Source organism: Electrona antarctica (assembly GCF_951216825.1).
Source record: "Electrona antarctica genome assembly, chromosome: 12".
Lineage (NCBI taxonomy): Eukaryota > Metazoa > Chordata > Actinopteri > Myctophiformes > Myctophidae > Electrona > Electrona antarctica.
In genome coordinates this window covers 24193159-24206517 of record NC_136793.1, presented here as the reverse complement: position 1 = coordinate 24206517, position 13359 = coordinate 24193159, and the positions used below count along the sequence as shown (strand labels likewise).

The following is a 13359-nucleotide window of genomic DNA, read 5'->3' as shown; positions in this document are numbered from 1 at the left end:
GGGCTAAGCTCAAGAACTTGTTTCCAGCCAGGCCCTGCTCATAGAACACATTTCATCGTAGTGGTTCAATGCCTTGTTCAAGGGCACTTCAGCGGTGGTAATTTTAACGTGTCGGACCGCTGATTCGAACTGGCGACCTTCCGGTATCAAGACCGCTCCGCTATCCGTTCGGCCACCGCTGCCACAGCAAGGCATTGAACCCCTACCATGAAATGTTCTATGAGCAGGGTCTGGCTGTAAACAAGCATCTCGAGCTTAGTCCATTCAACCTGGGTAAACAAAGAACTTTGCTTACTTTGCTTTTGCATCCAAGCGTTTGCAATAGTTTCCTCGTTATTGCAGTACTTAATATGTCCAGTAGATGGTGATATTGGCAGGTTTTAGCAGTTCAGGAGTCTGGAGCTGACAATCTTCACCATAACGACATTGATTGAAATATTTATTAACAGTTTGCAGAATTACAGTACATTTCAAGCACAAACTCAATACAAAGACTTAACTGTGGACGACCCAATTAAGCATTAATTGCACCACCTTGTTCAATTCATCAAAACATTTAGAGACGTACAAATAGACACTTCTGTAGTCTGAACAGAACAGGAATTCATAAAGGAGGTAAAAAGGGAAAAGAAACAGTGAGGGGGAAGAAGGGGTGGGGGGGAATTCAGATTTTACGGGGGCCATTTTCGAATTGCAGCCGTCCGTAGGTGCCCTTTGAGAGCGGTGTTGAAGGAGTCAAGGGATTCGCATGTCTTAATGACTGTTGGTAGGGTCACATTTTGGTGGCATAGGAGCGAAAATAATTTAGTCCCTTGTTTGTGCCGAATCTGGGTTGTACATGGTTCGTTGCACTCCCTCTGGTGTTGTGGGTGTTGACTTCGTTAACATTAAGGGAGTATCTAGACAGGTACATGGGTATCTTGGTGGTGTATCGAATCTTGTGGACCAGAGCCATTGCAAGATGCTGTACTCTAGCTGTCGTCGACCCTAAGCTATTCCAGCCTGTCAAAGTGGGCAGGGGTGAGGTGGAGCCTGACCAGTTTGTTTTGGGAAGTCTGGAGCCTAGTTTTAAGGGCCTTTGAGGTGCTGTGGTACCAGGAGGTGCATGCATAGTCAAAGAAACCTTGTACGAGGGCTCCTGTTAAGGTCTTCAAGGTGTTTTTGTTGACCAGTGAGGAGATCCTGTAAAGGAATCTTGTTCTTTGGTTGACTTTTTTGATTACGTTGGTGGCCATTTTATCACCGGAAAGATTTGCGTCCAGGATGGAACCAAGGTAGGTAATTTCATCTTTTCGTGTGATAATATTGTCACCCACTCTAAACAAGAAGCCATCTGCCTTCGATTTGATCCAAAGAGAATGGATTCAGTTTTTCCCAGGTGTAAAGATAGTTTGTTTTCAGCGAGCCAGGTGCAGATTCTACCAAGTTCGGAGCTGAGGGCCTTTTCAACCTGCAGTTTGTTCCTGTCCGAGACCAGCAGTGCTGAGTCATCTGCGAACAGGAACAAGTTGCAGTCACAAGCTGATGTCATGTCGTTTACATATATTAGGAACAGTAAAGGCCCTAGTATGCTCCTTGTGGAACACCACAGCTCACTGGGAGGGGGTGGGGGCAGTGTTCCTTTCACCTCCACCATCTGTTCTCTCCCATCCAGGTAGGATTGAATCCAGCTCACTGATGTGCTATTAAAACCATTTGCTATTAGCTTGCTAACCAGTATGGAGTGGAGAGATTTATTATGTAGGTGATGATTGGAGCTATAGAGATGGCCGAGTCTCTGAGAAATTTGGAGGGAATATTGTCATGGCCAGTGGCCTTGTGGGGTAGAAGGCTTTGATGTGCTCTACACCAAAGCGTGCAGAGTGGGAGGGCAATTTGTTAACTAGCGTTGTTGCAATGTATAGATTAATCGATTCATAAATAATTTATTGCACCCTTAATTATAGTTCTGATGCATTGTCAGCTTGTAGCCTATATTTGATATCTTTGCTATTTGTCATGACGGTAGTTATAGGACTTATCTGGTAAAGCAACAAGATGTGACTTCAACAGTGTTCTCTCATCTCGCTTTATCAACTTCTTGAGCACGGTTCAAGGTCACTTACTACATCCCTCCTATACAACCTAGTGAACCTATCTCATCAAATTTGTATTGTGCAAGTCATTTTCTTAACAATTTGAAATATTCACCTTATCCACTGAGACATGGCTTGCTAGTACCACACATGGTGTCTTATATTTAAATTAAGGTAGCTGTACTTTGTTGATCCTGGCTGTGGGTATAATTCCTCCTACATTTGATCCATCCTAAGTAACCACCTAAATCATATACTAGCTAAATAGACCTGAGTTGCAAATGTATGGTGCTGCACTCTTCCCTCTACAGTATACACTCTACACCATATCTCTTAGCTGAAAATAGCCAATCTACAAGCATATATTTTGGTGTCTGAGGAAACCAGCACACCCGAATGAAACCCAGGTTGTGAGTGTTGACTTGAAATAGTTTGCTATTTTCTGTTTTTTCTTTTCTGTTTTTCTTATGTCACAGAACAGTTATGTCAATGCAGAATAACTATTCTTATGTCACAGGACAGAGTTATGTCAATGCAGAATACATGAAAAATTACGTGACAAAAGGAATTTTATGCTTTTTATTATTTTTGACCAAGAAAGCACATCAAGGCAGTGTTACAAGAGTTGTTTGAGGAAATAACATTTAGAAACTAAAGCAGGTACGGTGGCATGAATAGATCCATGTGTGCAGATATGGCTGCATTCTTATTAAGCTTATTAATGCCTTTAATAACCCGTTTTATAAAACAATGTAGCTCTTGAGATGAAGATACCCATGACTGTTTCCACTGAACACAGTGGCATTGAATTGATTATAGCCTGGTGACAGCATGAGCAACATGTGACAAGAGACAGAATGGAGTTGCTGTCAATAAGGACTATTGTCTGGGACAGGGTGACTCTGCTTCCACAACAACAGCTCAGATAAAAAGTCACAATTCACACCAGGATAGAATTTACAAATTTGGTGGCAAATTAAACGTTTTTTTGTCCATATCACCCAGCCTAATATAAGCATAATTTGCAACACCCCAATGTAATTGATCCATGGTACACAAATTCAAATTAATGTGTCACTTGCATCTATCCGCCTTGTAGTTCCCCTGCAACATCCCCAGGAAGTTTCACCAGATATTTCAAACATCCATGATTTCAACTAGATCATGAACTTTACTAAAGTACATATTTTCCTGACTATGTATCAGCTTTCAATTCTATCTTGATGGTAATTGTGTGTTGAACACCCAATTCGCAAATGTCTGCAAAATAAATGTTTTGCTCTCTAATAAAATTCCAAATGTCATATGACAAATTCGATCAAAATCACATTAGACTCTGTTTCACCTCGTATATCTAGCAGCTTGACAAATGAGAACGACCTTTATCATAAGTAGTCTAATTTATATCATAGAGGTATTTCAGTATATACAAAAAAGCACAATCCACTAGTTGCCAAACATACACAAGTTAAAAAAAATGATTGGTGTTTAATGCTGTGACTGTGAAGCCTCCCTTTAACCTAGTTATCTCTGTTGCTGTAATAGGATTTCAACTCCAAAGAAGATCTTCTGCCATTTACAGCACAGGATCCAAGCCGGTGTATTGACAGACGGTTTCCCCATGTAGGGCAAGTTGACCACACCTCTTAGCAGAACACTGCTTGAACTGGAAGATCCATATACTGTCTCTTATTATGCAGATTTACACTGGGATGAAAGGCAAACCATTTACATTTCCACTGACATTAACTTAACTAGACAGTAATGGGTGTAATGGGTGACCCACCCAAACAAGTTTTGAGTATCAATCTCAGCTCAACAATGTGAGAGTTACATTAAGCTTCTGTTTCAACAGACAAAACCATAGCAGGCCCTCAATGTAATTAGCAGGTTTCAAATATGTGATGATTTTTGGCTAATCTCACAAGATGCCCCTACCATGGACATTATACTAAAGCATGAAGAACCAGATTAAATGGCAAATGGTGCATTTTATATAGCGCCGCTTTACATAGATTGTGCATTACATTCACCCATTCATACACCAATGGCGGCGGAAACCATGCAAGGTACCAACCAGCACATCAGGAGCAATTAGGGGTTCAGTGTCTTTCTCAAGGACACTTCGACACTAACTCTGGGGGAGCCCGGGTTCGAACTGGCGACCTTGTGGTTACCATCCGGAAACTCTACCCCTGAGCCACCGCCGCCCAGAGTTTCAGTTTCAGAGATTAACTTCTTTTCACAACATTTAAAAAAAATGTCTACAGCTTTGGAGCATTACCGTTGACAAACAATGTAAGCTTTATAAATTATACTGTAAAAAAAAAATCATTGCATTGATCATTTTCCATCAAATTTGTTTACAATAAATGATTGCAGAGAGGGAAGAATATGTAGCAGCAACAATTTGGCAAAGGCGATAATTTAAAAAATATGTACAAGAAATATATTATTATTGAGTTCCGACTCCATTTTACAGTCCACGTTTTCTCATTCACAGGCCTGCTACAAGCCAGCTTACAGTGTGCACTGTGCACACAGACACTCATTATATTCTGGGCAAATGGAATTTCATTCATCCATGACAGCCACAGACCAATATATACTTGCAACCACATTTCCAACGAGCTACACTGTAAAAGGTAAGGCTATCATTAGGCTTTTAGGTAAACTGAACATACTGTGTTTTGTCATTAAACAAGAATGCACTTAATAGACTGCATGACTCTGCCAAGGCCTAAAAATCTCAGCCGTTTGCTCAGGTGAAAGTTTGGCCTCATGTTCGCTCTATAGGCAAGGTGGGATTACATGACTGAGGGGTGAAAAGATATGGTCATTTGAAAATGTAAAGTTTGACCTGATGGTGGCGCTAGACTAGAGGAATGGGGTCACCATTGGACCATATGGGATTCTTTGGACCATAAATGTGCACAGAACATTTCATGGCAATCTGGATTCTGGACATTATGTATACTTCTATAGTATACTATGGAGATATGTTGGTCACCGACAGACAGACAAACAAACAGACAGAAATAAAAATCTCCTTTGTAGAGATAACAGTTACATTGCATACATAATAACATATTGGAATCACCTAAAAACCAAATAAAACCTCAGACAACATTCTGCTTCTGTTTACTTGAGTCCCATTTTACCATAACCTCTTTCTGCACTTTTCTTCCTGCAGTCAAAGGTTACACGCCAAACTGAAGGGAATACCTGCCTGAGCTTGAAGGTGGTGTCCTTGGCTTTGTGACGAATCGTGTCAAAGAAATACATAAAAAGCAGTTAATGCCAAAGAACTTCTTTGGTCCTCCATAACCATAGGCGATAGTGGCTAGCTAGTTCATGCATAGCCTTCAGTTTATGTCTAGTCAAGTGTAGTCTGTCAGGCCATTGTTTCAGCCAGTACTCCCATAGTGGTTTCCATTGGTAGTGTTCTCCTGTAAATTGGTCTGTGGGGCTTCCTCCGAGTCCTCAAGTGCCTCCGAAGGGACAACTTGTCGTTTGAATAAATCAGATACAAAGAACACCTATAGATGAGGAAGAATGACAGACGGTAAATATTGGTCCCACCACAAAGAGACCCAAGACAATCATCACATTATTGCCTTCTATCCAGTCATTGTGATGAAATAGTTTAGAATTCAGTGGTTCCCAAACTTTTCAAGTAGAGACCCAAAAGAGAGATTAGACGTTTGCCCGGGACCCAGACTAGTGAATGGATGCCAAACGGTGGCGCTATAGCACTCAATTGAAAATGCAAACTTTGAACGCGCATAGCTCATGAACCGTTTGACCGTTGGCAATTAAACTTCGACACACATATGCGTCTCCTCATGCCGAACAAGTTTCGTGCTCGTACATGTGAACTTTGGACCTATACGGACAAGGGAATCTATAGTACTTTTCGAATCTATAGTACTTTCCGTGATCCACAAATGGGTTTTGACCCACTGTTTGGGAAACAGTGGTTTAGAATAACCTCAAAGCAAATAAGAAAAATATTTTTCTGTTCCTTGACCAGACAACAACACTAGAACATGTAGACAGCTGATGACCAAGCAAGGACCCTAAAATCCCTTTTGTGTTTGTTGTATTAATTAATTCATTAATTAATTCATACTTAATTATTTTTTCTGTATCTGTCCCGTGTTTCTGCAGTACTGCCATGACAACTGAATTTCCATCGTGGGATCAATAAAGGTCCAAAAGTGAAACTCACTGTGAGAACAGCCACTAGGGCGCCGTGAAGGAGACCAATCAGCACATCACTCCAGTGATGTTTGTAGTCAGACACTCGTGACAGACCCACATACAGGGCTGTTGCCGCTAGGAAGAACTGGATGGTGGGGCGTAGCAGCCTCGCCCAGTCTGACTGTAGTCTGGCCTGGATGTACAGCTACAGAGGTAAACATAACAGTCAGGCTTGACAGGATGAACAAAGCTGAGAACAAACAGAATCGGCTCTAAGGTTGCGTTTCAACAGTTTTTGAAACTGATGTTACACACAGCAGGATTAGGAAAAGTATGCTTTTTAAAAAAAAAACACACACATACCCTCATCTAGATCAGCGGTTCCCAAACCTTTTTGGCCATGCACCCCCTGTTACCTCCCGACCTAACTGACCCCCCCCCCCACATGGAAATATAAATTGCATAAGCTATCTAGAGACATATATTTCCTTTTTATCCACATATATGCACATATATGAACCTGAATATGGCATAATATATGCAGCATAGGCTATATGCTGCATTACTTGCCATATATTGGCATAATATGTTAATATATTTAAAATAAAACCATAGCACCACCATTAGACATTTCACCCCCTAGACTTCTAGGTGCTCGCGCACCACCGTTTGGGAACCACTGATCTAGATTAGGGTCTGTGTGTCCAGAGCTAATCTCGCTGGACTGATCAGTGGCACGTTTCTGCACACTGCCTTGTAGACCACAGAAGTAAATCCATGCATTTTAGAATGGAAGTCAATGGGACTCTGATCCGGTCCAAATATGGACTTTTGACATGTCACATATGAAGTCTGAGATCAACACTGGAGCCACGGTGCTGTTCCCAAGTGTAGATACCAAGATCCATGTGATTCGATTTATTTATAGATTTATTACGTTTTCAGAATTTAACAAAAATCAACATTATATTGATAGCATCACATGTACAGTAACATGTGAACTGATATTGAACTATAACTATAATGAAAAGGACAAGAAAATACATGAAACGAGACAAATGTACTTACTACGAGGAACAGCATGCAATACATAGAGAAAGATGCATGGCCAGAATAGAATGACAGTCTGGGGAAAAAACAGAAGTAAAAAGCTTATAAGTCTCATATTGATTTACAATAAGTCAGCCGATGTACGTATTGAAACGTATAAATTGACCACGGGAATGATGCTATATGCTTTGCAGATCATATGGAATAAAAACTTATGCCAGTTAAAAATGAAGCTACATCTGTTGTAAACCTGTGTATAAAGAAAGGATCTACTTCGTAAAATCTTCGGTTTCGACGCACGCACGCACGCACGCACGCACGCACGCACGCACGCACGCACGCACGCACGCACGCACGCACGCACGCACGCACGCACGCACGCACGCACGCACGCACGCACGCACGCACGCACGCACGCACGCGCGCGCGCGCGCGCGCGCGCGCGCGCGCGCGCGCGCGCGCGCACACACACACACACACACACACACACACACACACACACACACACACACACACACACACGAAGCCATTACCTTGCCTCTTCGATCAAGAACTTGTTTCCGGTACAGTTAACATTCTCTATGTATCCGCCTGCCTTGCAGTTAAGGCGGTCCCAGGCCGGTTTGCACACAGCCAAGAAGTGTGGCCGAAGACGTCCAATGGTATACTTGGCTATGTCAGTCAGTGACTGATTAGCAGCAGCTCCGAACACAAAGCTACCCACAGCTTTGTAGATGGATGGCACATAGGCGGGCGCCACAAGATGATGTTTTACACGAGACATGTAGACGGAGAGCCACTCGCCACAGATTATCTGTAACAGAGTAAATAGACTATTAATACTGAAAGCCTGTTTCACAAGCAATACTTTGATCATCAAATATGAGGTGGTGTGAACATCGTAATGGCCTTGTGATTGTAAGAAAAAGATTATAATCAGGCAAACTGTCTATTATGAGCAACACTGAAGGTGACAACACTGACTTACAATAATCAGTGTGAATGGTATCATGACACCACCCAGCAACTGGTAGGATATGGTGTCCTCTTTGTAGGGGTATTTGATAGACTCGTCATTACAGAAGAAACCCCGTTTGAATGGCGTTTGAATCTGTTGAGAGTCGAGGATGAAGAAGGGAAGTCCAACTTGCAGAGAGAAAGGAGAAACAAGATAATATAAATAATAATAGCTATTATATAGCACTTCGTCAGCGTTTTACATACAACAGAATAAATACAATAAAATATAAGCTACAGAATTGAAAACAAATATGTATAAAAATTAAAATATAAACTGCAGTGAGTAATAAAACATTCAGAGAATCAAGCAATAAAATAAGTGCAGTCTGTCTGTACAAATTTGCCTGTAATTGAAATGGTTGCATCAAGAGTAAGACCAGCTGTCTTGAGAAAATAATGAAGGGACTGATCCAGAAGATCTAGCAAGTAAGGGGAAGCCAACTACTACTTGCAAGAGGAAGTTGTGACACAATATCCAATAACGAGGATTGGTATAAACTTAAAGTTACAACATCAGATCTGATACCTTCAATCTTGCCAGTAAAAACCTCATTAATCGCTTTACACACATTAAAATTGACCAGTTTAAGAGACGGTCAATAGTAGGACTGTTTGCGACACCATCGTACGATGCTTAAATTAGACTTTGCTGATAATTCTACGCTACAAGTCTTTAGTTTTATATGGTATTCTAATGTAATGAAACATCAAATGCAACAGCAAACTCAAGAAACAAATTATGTTGCTTGGGAAATCACCATCCATCAGTAATGTCTCTACTTTATTTGATTACTAATTCACTCCCCCTGTCCAAAATATCTTCTGAACCTGAACAGACCTGAACGAACAAATGAGTTAGTAATGTTGATTAGCACATATTACTGCAGGGTGAAGGGTGGAAAAAGTTAGCAATAATTACACTGTCATCGACTCATCATGTATCTATGGATGGACCCAACCTGACAACACCATACTTAATTTCATTAGAGCTTGTAAGTGAATAACATCACATCAAGAGTCTTTGGCTATCGGTTGATAGTCACATACTACATTCTAGTGATCTAACTCAGTTATCCTCAAGTCACAGGCCTTTGGTTAAGCATAATGTTAGTCCTTTTGAGACAAATGCATAGTAGTTTGCATCTTTTGTTGGAGAACACACTGGCTGTGTGTGATCGCAGACTTTGCTGACTACAATGCCCCATAAAGTATTCAGTGTCATGTAGTTGTCATGTACTTAGATTGGAGGTTGTCAAAAATAAATACAAATAAACTAAAACACTGACATATATAGGCTAATGTAATGAGACGCAGGGGAAACTCCATGATCTACTACTAACTACTATATCCAGACCCCCAGGAACACTTAGTCTACTTGCCAGCCCATAGAGCCCCATTGTGAACCCGGACATGTTGAGTACACCAAGGTTTTATGTTAGAAATGTTGAGTATGGGTCCCCAGCATGTAGAAACTGCCGGATGCTAACTTGCATACATGTTGAGCAAATTTCATAATTGGCATAATATGTGACTATACCATTAACAACCTATAGAAGGCAAAAAAGTTTCAAAATTTCATCATGCTTTGTAGCATGTGACATATCAATCTAGGGGGTTTTCATGATGCTGAATCCATTCCAAGCATTAGTTTTGCAAAAAAAAAAACACTCATTGGGCTAAAAACGGCCATAGCCACTGACATCACATTTGTGATGACGGCTATGGCCGTTTTAGCCAAAGGAGTGTTTTTTGTGCAAAACTAATGCTTTGAATGGATTCAGCATCATGAAAAACCCCTAGATTGACATGTCACATGCTACATAAACTAAAGCATGATGAAATTGTGACTATTTTGCCTTCTATAGGTTAATGGTATGGTCACATATTATGCCAATTATGAAAATTGCTCAACATATGCAAGTTAGCATCCGGCAGTTTCTACATGGACCCATACTCAACCTTTCTAACATAAAACCTTGGTGTACTCAATCAACATGCCTGGGTTCACATTCTGGCAAGTGGACTAACTCTCAGGGCTCGTACTGTAGTGTACTCTGTGCCACTTTACTCTGTGCTCTACTGGCCACTTTATGTGTTGCAGCTTTCCGTGCTCGGACGGACGGACGGACGGACAGACGGACGGACGGACGGACGGACGGACAGACAGACAGACAGACAGACAGACAGACAGACAGACAGACAGACATTTCTGCGTAATGGAGCGGAGGCACTGCTCAAAAACTGTCTGGAACTTGCATGGTCTTGAAATGTATGTCAGACCTCTAGAGGTGCAGTATTGTCAGTTGTTGTAGCCTACCATAGGTCTCCATGTTAACTGAGGGCAGAGCTTTTACAAAAGGGAAGTTATGAATAGAAATGCTGTTAGTTCTTCTGGAGTCTTCTGAGTTCTGACAAACAAACGATGTTGAATATCCATAGTTTAGACTTCAGTGTCACTCACAGTCTGATTATTGCTGTCTTATTACACAGAAACAAGCCAAACTTGGTTAAAAATGGCCTACACTTTCCATTACCTCATATACCTCACTGTTTTCCAGTTGTGAAATTCGGATCCCGTCTTAAAAATGACTGTTGTATAGGCAATGTGAGGAAAACTCAGAGACGACAGTGTCTTTGAACAGACTTGTATTTCCCATCTTGACTGCACATTTACACAAACTGGTTTCCACAGTTTAGGCCAGGGTATATGAATAATTTTATTATCTATTCTGATATTCATTCGGAATCTATTCTAAACAATTGTGTTATATCAAACAATGAAAGTTTGTAATTAACGCGGGTCAGGAATACTCAGGATGGCACACGGAGGTGGTGAGCTGCATTAACATCATTAGAAAGGAGTTAAACAGAGTAGCCTTCAGGTCAGCCCAACTTACCCAGGAGAAGACAGGTTATGTCGAGGATCACAAGTAGGATCTGTCCCGTTTCGAACATCTTGAGTCTTCGGTTCTTGTTTGTCGTTGAAAAAATTCTTGCGTCTCGACTGATCGCCTGCCGGGTGACTTTCGGCGAGAGGAGCCTATCTGTGGAACATGTGTCGCTATTTGCACAACAAATTGAAACACAATGTTGTCATTGCGATGTAACTTTGCACTCTACCAAAGTCCAAAAACTAACGGTAAAATGTTTTTCGACACTAGGCCTACTAACTAGGGCTAAAGCTAGCCTAGTTCTATATTCTAAAACCACTATAGCCTATTAGCCTTACTCTCAGTCTCACCCTTTAAACTGGTCACAAACCAACATGATAACAGCTCCTAACAGTGCCCCCGTCCTCCTCTCTGTCTGATTCTTCTGTGTTGTGGTTGTGAATGTGAACAACACAGGACTCGTATCAGTTGTAGAGGACCTATCCTGTGGCTGCGTTGACGTCGGCCGATGCTGAACTGACTCCACCTCTTCTCTATAAGCTCCCAATTTGATGAGGTAACGTTACAGCAGGGATGAATGCATGCTATTATTACAACATACCCACCTCAGGCTCAGTTACTATGCTACTACTACGTCTCCATCACATAAATAAACTATATGTTACAATCTTGGACGTATTATTTTAATGAAAAACATTTTAACCAAAGTGTCAGTAGGCTAGTGGTTCATACATTTTAGACATTAGCCTTTGGTTCATAAATGTCTACTCTAAACTGTACAGTGTAGAAATAACTAATAGGTAGGATATACGAGGGGTGCCCTCGGCGCAGCCATAACTGAGGTGGCAGTGTCACATTAAGCGCAGCTTGACACCTCAGCATTGATTGACTACACCTGGCCTACAGGGCACTGCTCCATGGATTCGTCTATATCCAGTCAGATACAGTAGGAGTAGATCTGACCTTTATATTGATCCCTGGCTCCAGGGGAATTCAAGCAGACAAACAGTGCAGATACAAAAGAGAAAGGGCACAGAATTAGAGCTAGTTAACAACATTCTTCTAGTAATAAAAAAGCTGCAAAAATATGGAGTAGCCATATCAATACAGTCAGTATTAACATTAAAGGTTAGTGAAAAGGTCAGTGAAAAAAGACAGTTTCAGGACTACAGCCTCAGCATTGTCATGTAAATGGTTGTTAGGACAGCAATGATTGCAGACAACTCCTAGACCAAAAGCAAAAACAATCGATGTGTGGAGTGCTGTCCCAAATGTTTTAGGGAAAGTTCTAACAGCTTTTCATAGAGAGAGGAGACAGACAGACGGACAGACAGACGGACGGACGGACGGACGGACGGACGGACGGACATATGGAAGCCTGTGAGACGAGAAAGCACACCCGTTAAAACTCAAGTTAGTAACAATGCATTGTTGGGACATGCAGTGAGTGAAGGGGAGAAAGAAGCTCAGTGAATCATCAAAAAGTCCCCTGGAGACTACAAAAGGATAAGTTCTATAAAATGTGGGAAAAGTGGGATCTCTTCTCTCAGCCTAGTGATAATGCAATAGGATTTCAATGAATGTATCTTGTAATATGAAAAATGCAGCTTTGTCTTTTGTTTTTTTTGTTTTTGTCTTCCTCTTTTTGTTCTTTTTTTCCTGTCTTGTCTTTTGGTTTTTGGTTTTTGGTCTGTTTTTTCCTTCAATAAAAATTAAGTGAAAAAAAAAAAAAGTCCCCTGGCAGTCAAAAGCCTGTGTAACTAACCAGCATAGGGCTAGTCCAACACAAGCCTGAGCCATGCCCTAATTATAAGCGTCATGCTTCAAAAAGTCTTGCGAGGAGATAAAACTTGAGAGAGGGTGTCTGCCTCCCGGTCTCTGAAGCAAACTGGAAGATAGCTACATAGGAGAGAAGCAATGCGTTATTTAAAACTGTGTTTGACCATTCAGGGCTTTGTAGGTGAGAAGGATTTTAAATAATATTCTGGATTTTGTGATATATATGTTTGTCCAAGTTCTTGTCAGTACATGGAATTGCAATAATCTAGCCTGAGGTATCACATGCGGACTAGTTATTTATGTATTTATTCTTTATGATCAGTACTTTATTTGGATTCTTT

At 41.1% G+C, this 13359-nt stretch overlaps 1 protein-coding gene across 1 annotated transcript; it reads right to left on the bottom strand.

Moving 5' to 3' along the window:
- Positions 1 to 4113: 4113 nt before the first annotated feature.
- Positions 4114 to 11620, bottom strand: LOC306933771 (phospholipid phosphatase 1-like). Its single transcript, XM_079516081.1, has 6 exons — positions 11246 to 11620; positions 8317 to 8474; positions 7862 to 8142; positions 7347 to 7404; positions 6307 to 6483; positions 4114 to 5614 (listed from the first exon to the last, which is right to left on the bottom strand). The coding sequence occupies exons 1-6, from the start codon at positions 11301 to 11303 to the stop codon at positions 5483 to 5485; spliced, it is 864 nt and encodes a 287-aa protein (XP_079372207.1). The 5' UTR covers positions 11304 to 11620; the 3' UTR covers positions 4114 to 5482.
- Positions 11621 to 13359: the final 1739 nt, after the last annotated feature.

Excerpts from the sequence above, each read along its gene's own strand:
- LOC306933771 (XM_079516081.1), bottom strand. The coding sequence starts at position 11,303 with ATGTTCGAAACGGGACAGATCCTACTTGTGATCCTCGACATAACCTGT. Across the intron at positions 6,484-7,346 it reads ATTGCATGCTGTTCCTCGTA|CTGTACATCCAGGCCAGACT; the intron begins GTAAGTACATTT and ends TTACCTCTGTAG. Across the intron at positions 5,615-6,306 it reads CCCTAGTGGCTGTTCTCACA|GTGTTCTTTGTATCTGATTT; the intron begins GTGAGTTTCACT and ends CCTCATCTATAG.